This window comes from Lepidochelys olivacea (genome assembly GCF_965140295.1).
Source record: "Lepidochelys olivacea isolate rLepOli2 genome assembly, chromosome: 21".
NCBI lineage: Eukaryota > Metazoa > Chordata > Testudines > Cheloniidae > Lepidochelys > Lepidochelys olivacea.
The window spans coordinates 13363579-13369915 of record NC_140431.1 but is presented as its reverse complement, the minus strand read 5'-3'; the positions used below and the strand labels follow the sequence as shown (position 1 = coordinate 13369915).

At 55.3% G+C, this 6337-nt stretch overlaps 1 protein-coding gene across 2 annotated transcripts in view; it reads left to right on the top strand.

Moving 5' to 3' along the window:
• Positions 1–2479: 2479 nt before the first annotated feature.
• AHCYL1 (adenosylhomocysteinase like 1) overlaps positions 2480–6337 on the top strand; it is a gene marked incomplete at its 3' end in the record, with an annotated part of 45862 nt that continues 42004 nt past the window's right edge. For both annotated transcript variants that reach the window (XM_084611104.1, XM_084611105.1), the window contains exon 1: positions 2480–2635. In XM_084611104.1, the coding sequence (XP_084467230.1) occupies positions 2528–2635 (108 nt within the window). In that variant the 5' untranslated portion in view covers positions 2480–2527. The remainder of the gene's footprint in view (positions 2636–6337) is intronic.

Below are 6337 nucleotides of genomic sequence, written 5' to 3'. Positions count from 1 at the left end.
TTCAAGATGTGGGCGTACTATGGATTTGTATAGAGGTAGTATGATATTTTTTGTCTTATTATCTATCCCTTTCCTAATGATTCCCAGCATTCTGTTACCTTTTTGACTGCCACTGCCTGTTGAGCAGATGTTTTCAGAGAACTCTCCACAATGACTCCAAGATCTTTCTTGTGCGGTAACAGCTAATTTGGACCCCATCATTTTATGTGTATAGTTGCGATGATGTTTTCCAGTGTGCATTGCTTTGCATTGATCAACATTGAACTTCATCTGCCATTTTGTTGCCTAGTCACCCGGTTTTGTGAGATCCCTTCGTAGCTCTTCGCAGTCTGCTTTGGACTTAACTATCTTGTGTAGTTTTGTATTATCTGCAAATTTTGCCACCTCACTGTTTACCCCTTTTTCCAGATCATTTATGAATATCTTGAACAGTTCAGGTCCCAATACAGACCCCTGTGAGACACATCTATTTACTTCTCTCCATTCTGAAAACTGACCATTTATTCCTACCCTCTGTTCCCTGTTTTTTAACCAGTTACTGATCCGTGAGAGGACCTTCCCTGTTATCCCATGACTCTTTACTTTGCTTAAGAGTCTTTGGTGAGGGAACTTGTCAAAGGTTTTCTGAAAATCTAAGTATACTATATCCACTCGATCACTCTTGTTCACGTTTATTGACCAACTCAAAGAATTCTAGTAGATTGGTGAGGCACGGATTTCCCTTTACAAAAACCATGTTGACTCTTCCCCAACAAATCATGTTCATCTATGTGTCTGATCATTCCTTTCTTTACTACAGTTTCAACAATTTGCCTGGTACTGAAGTTAGGCTTACCGGCCTGTAATTGCCAGGATTGCCTCTGGAGCCTTTTACAAAAATTGGCATCACATTAGCTATCCTCCAGTCATCTGGTCCAGAAGCTCATTTAAATAATAGGTTACATATCACAGTTATTCTCAATTTCACATTTGAGTTCCTTCAGAACCCTTGGGTGAATACCCTCTGGTCCTGGTGACTTATTAGTGTTTAATTTATCAATTTGTTCCAAAACCTCCTCTAATGCCATCTCAATCTGAGACAGTGCCTCAGATTTGTCACGGAAAAGAATAGCTCATGTTTGGGAATCTCCCTCACATCCTCAGCCATGAAGATGCACACAAAGAATTCATTTAGTTTCTCCACAATGGTCTTATCTTCCTTGAGTGCTGTTTTAGCATCTCAATTGTTCATACTCCGTAAAGCAACCAAAAGACCCTAGGTAAGAGACAAACTCCAAATCCTGAGTCATGTGGGTGCTTCCTGATTCTCCCCAAGGGCTGAGGGATTCAGACCTGTTCCCAGATATCTCCCCCAGCCCAGTGGCAGAACTAATAGGGGGAAAGGAGGGTGACTGCCACCCTTGTGGCCTTTCAGTGTATGGGTAGTGCGTTATACATCATACTATGGAACTGACAAAAGGAGGTGTATGCCACGACTTTTCGCATGGGGCTGGAGAGTAAGCCCATCCTGCACTCACTCAGCAGTGGCGGCTCCTGTCCTGGCTCTGTGACACGGCACACAGGGTCGTGTGATGCTGTGACCCTGTGTCCCAGGTCAGGATGTCACTCAGGTAGATTTGGCCTAGCCACCCCTCCGTCATGACCAAACCAGAGGGATGCTGTAACCCTGTGTGCCAGATTGACGGGGGGCTGTCCATAAATTACATAACACACTATGGGGGTGGCGTATCCTTCCTTTTGCACCTTTGTTTCACTGTTACAAGTGGTGGGGGGAGGCTTGAAAAATCACTCAAAAAATTGTTATGCAATTTATGGACAGTCCCCGACACCCAGAGCAGGAAGCCAGGACCAGCTGAGCAGGGGCCACCCTGCCACTGCCCCGGCACTGAGATCCCACCCACCCTTTGGGCTGGCCCAGATTTCTCTGGGTGCCAAGTTTACCCAGTGTGTCCCCCCCCCAACCCTGCAACCCCCCCCCACCAGCAGCAGGTCCCCCAAGCTGAGCAGCACCACCCCAACCTTGCAACCCCCCCTAAACCATGCAGTGCCCCCCCATACGCAGCACCCCAAACCCAGCAGCGCCCCCTAGCAATGGGAAGCCCCCCCCAGCTCAGCCCCCCCCCAGTTGCTCCCCGGCCCCAGTCACACACCCCAGGCCCAAACGAGGGGCCCCTGCAGCCTCAGGTGTGGACAATGGGACCCCCCCATGCCAGACCCACGGCCTGTCCCGAGCTCGCTCGCTTCCGTTCCTTTCCGCCAGGGGGCGCCGCTCGACCTGCCCGCTCTGCGCGCACGGCGTCGCCTGCCCGGTCCCTGCGTACGGAGCGACGCGCGGCACCGCCCCGTGCGTGTGACGTCGGCCGGTGGCGAGCCCCGCCCCCTGCCGGTGCGCGCGGCGGCCGCAGTCCCCCCCCCCCCCGCTGCAGAGCGCTCGGAGCCGGAGTCTCCCCGCTGAGCCCCCCCCTCCGCGCCGGGCCCGCCCGGATCCCCCGGTTCGCGCCCCCGCCCCGCCGCCCCCCTCCCCAGGATGTCGGTGCCGGAGTCCGCCGTCGGGGACGAGATGAAGCAGGCCAAGGAGATCGAGGACGCCGAGAAGTATTCCTTCATGGCCACGGTCACCAAGGCCCCCAAGAAGGTACCGGCGGGGGGCGGGTCCGGTCCGGTCCAGTCCGGTCGGGGGGGGGTCCGGTCCCGGGGCAGAGGGGGGGTCGGAGTGGGGAGGTGGGAGAGGCCTGTCCCGGGTAGGAGGCTCTGGTTGGGGGGGGGGGGAGGCCGGTCCGGGGCAGAGGGGGGGTCTGGGAGTGGAGGGGGGAGGCCGGGCCCAGGTAGGAGGCTCTGGTTGGGGGGGGAGAGGTCCGGTCCCAGTGGGGTCTGGCTGGGGAGGGCCGGTCCCGGGGCAGAGGTCTGGTCTGGGATGGGGGAGAGGCCTGTCCTGCGTAGGAGGCTCTGGTTTGGGGGGGGGGAGGCGGGTCCCGGGGCAGAGAGGGGTCTGGGAGTGGAGGTGGGGGAGGCCTGTCCCGGGTAGGAGGCTCTGGTTGGGGGGGGGGGAGGCCGGTCCCGGGGCAGAGAGGGGTCTGGGAGTGGAGGGGGGGGAAGGCCTGTCTCAGGTAGCAGGCTCTGGTTTGGGGGGGGGGGAGGCCGGTCCCGGGGCAGAGAGGGGTCTGGGAATGGAGGGGGGGAGGCCTGTCCTGGGTAAGAGGCTCTGGTTGGGGGGGGGGAGGCGGGTCCCGGGGCAGAGAGGGGTCTGGGAGTGGAGGTGGGGGAGGCCTGTCCCGGGTAGGAGGCTCTGGTGGGGGGGGGGGAGGCCGGTCCCGGGGCAGAGAGGGGTCTGGGAGTGGAGGGGGGGGAAGGCCTGTCCCAGGTAGCAGGCTCTGGTTGGGGGGGGGGGAGGCCGGTCCCGGGGCAGAGAGGGGTCTGGGAGTGGAGGGGGGGAGGCCTGTCCTGGGTAAGAGGCTCTGGTTGGGGGGGGGGAGGCGGGTCCCGGGGCAGAGAGGGGTCTGGGAGTGGAGGGGGGGAAGGCCTGTCCCAGGTAGCAGGCTCTGGTTGGGGGGGGAGGACGGTCCCGGGGCAGAGAGGGGTCTGGGAGTGGAGGGGGGGAAGGCCTGTCCCGGGTAGCAGGCTCAGGTTGGGGGGGAGGCGGGTCCCGGGGCAGAGGGGGCTCTGGTTCGGGGCGGGGGGGTACGGATTGTGGTGAGCACACAGTTCTGCTCTGCAAGAGACCCTGTTGGCAGCTGATCCAAGGCTCGGTTTGGGAGGGCCCGGAGATGGGAGTGGGTAACTGTCAAGGCCTGGGAAGGGGAAGTGTGTGCCCTAGGAGTGGGGACTACAGATCTTGGGGGAGCTGGCCACCTGCTGTGCCTCCCAGGGGTTGCACTAGGGGGTGGGGGGAGCGTGGGAGCCCGCCGGATGTGGATGGGGGAGCCGTTTGCGGGATGGGGTGCCCCGCTGTTGTCGGGAGGATGCCAGGTACAATGCACAAGGCTTTGTGGGGGAGTTGTGCTGCCCTGGTACAGATATCTGTCAGGAGGCAGGTGGGCAGATTTGGGGGTTGGTTCGAACTGGGTAGGTTAGGCTGTGACCCTGAACTCAGGGTCAGTGCAGTGGCTTGGAAGGGTGGAGGCTGAGGAGAAAGTAGCTTATGAACTAGGGCATGATAGCAAGGTGCTGGGTGGCCCAAGAGATGTGATGGAATATTCAAGGGGTATTTAAGAGACTACAGCAAGCCAGGCATTTTGGGGAGCAGGGGTGGTATGTACATTTGTGGGTGCAGTGGACACGTTTGGGCAGCCAATGAGAGGAGGGATTTGTTGACAGCTTTGAGAGAGAGACCAATCTGAAGGCAGGTTTGTGGGAATGTAACTCAAGCTTCCTGGAGTGCTTGCTGCACTCAGCATTCCCCTCTTGTCCCTTCACCCTTAAAGTGAGTGAAATTCTCCCATCTGCTCCTCAGTGCTAGCATAGATGAGAGCCCTAATAGAAACTGGTCACTGTGCTTTTACCGCTCCGTCCTCTAAATTCTGTCTGAGTAGGATTAGACAAGGGGGTGGTCAACTACAGCCACCGTTGGTAGGGTTGCACTAATGGTGACTTAACTTTGCGTGTGTAGATGCAGCTGAGACTCTAGGATTTAGACTTGCTGTGGGCGGTCCCTGCTGTGTTGAATATCATGTTCTCCCCTAAGCTGCTGCGGCTGCCACATGCCTCAGTGTTTGGTGTTTTTCCCATTTACCCTGTTCAAGTCCTGAGACCCTGGAAATGCAGAGCCTTCCTGCTGGGAATTCTTTGATTGTTGACATAGGTGCTGGAATTTTAGAGGGTGGGGGTAACTGGTTTCATCTACATGCCACTTAAAATCATTTGCATTTGAGATATCCCCTCTTGCCTAATCTCCTCAAATAACTAGCATTCAGCGGCCAGTGACAGAGAAACTCAATAGATCTGTTTATGCAGACTGTGGATACAGCCCGGAGGAAGAAGCAGAAGAATGCAGAGGCTAAGAGCTGCTTCTTTCTAGAGGTGGTTCTGCAGCTGTAGCCCGGCTTTAGAGAGAGCTAAAGCAAACTATTTCCTTCTGATTGTTGTTACCTCCTTCCAATCATGCAGGATGGATATGAAAGTAACAGTCTGAGGCTTGTGACCACATAAGCCAGACTGGCAGTGATCTGACAGACACATGTACTGTAACACTTAAGCAGCCTGTGGGGCGGGGGGAGCTGCTGTGGTGGTGGTGTGGGAAACCCCTTTAATGTGCGGATGAGGGTACCTAGGGTTTAGCTCAATCCAGTGTTCTTGTGGGAGAGGCTCTGGGAGGGGTGATATACTTGGGTATATGTGAGGTAATAGTCGCCCCTTGAAACTACTGCTGTAGTTCTAGGCCTCTTTCATAGCTTGATGTGCAGTCACCAGGTTGCAATGCTGCCAAGGCCTTGTCGGGAGCACTTCAGGACATGCAATGAATGGCCTTTGGGGCGGATAACTTCCGTAGCCAGTGAAATCTTGGGTGGCATTGCCATCAGTAAGAATGAATGCTTCAGGCCACCGCTTTCCCAGCCCACCCGGTGATTGTGAATAGCACTGATAGCAGAGGCGTTGGCAAAGACTCCAAAGTGTACAGTGCTAAGTGCCTGCAGCTTATCTCAGAGCTCAAGGCATTTTCAAATTGCCTCATAACAAAATCCTAACCATTAACAGGCCTCTTTCCTTCTTGAGACTTGTATTTTTTTCTATTAATGCAAAGCTGATGTGACTTCTATGTCCCTTTTTTGAGCTTTGAAACTCCCTCCTTTCACACAGGCCCCCCCCCAACCTTAGCTCCACATCTCAGGCAAACAGCTGAGAGTGACTCCCTGGAGAGAGAGTCCAACAGCAGGTTTGCTTTGAACATATCATTCTCTAAAGGCTGGTGGGCATGAAGATCAGACGTAGGGGAAGGATGGGAACATCTCCAGGATTTGAGAATGCTGGTACTGGCTCCGTCTCCTTTGTACTAACCATTCTAGAATAGCTTTTCCAAGAGCAGTCTTGTGTCACTTGCTGAGAAGTGCAGTGAAAGTGCTGACAGGAATAAGCATCTCTCAGCGTTCATTTGGATGGGGGCAAATGTGTTCAGTTTCCCAGGCTAAGTGCCGCACTCGAGAAGCTGGAGGGATCGTTAGCGAGAAGCGACTCTGATAGGAACTGGGCTGTGGGAAGATCCCCATCAGTGGATTTTCTGCAGAAGCAGATGTGTTCCTCATGTTTGATCAGCCTGAAAGAGCTGGATGGTGAGATCCCGGTTAGCTACATATCCTGGCCTTGAGGAGCTCCTATTTCTTCTCTTGTCATTGAGTTGGTAAAG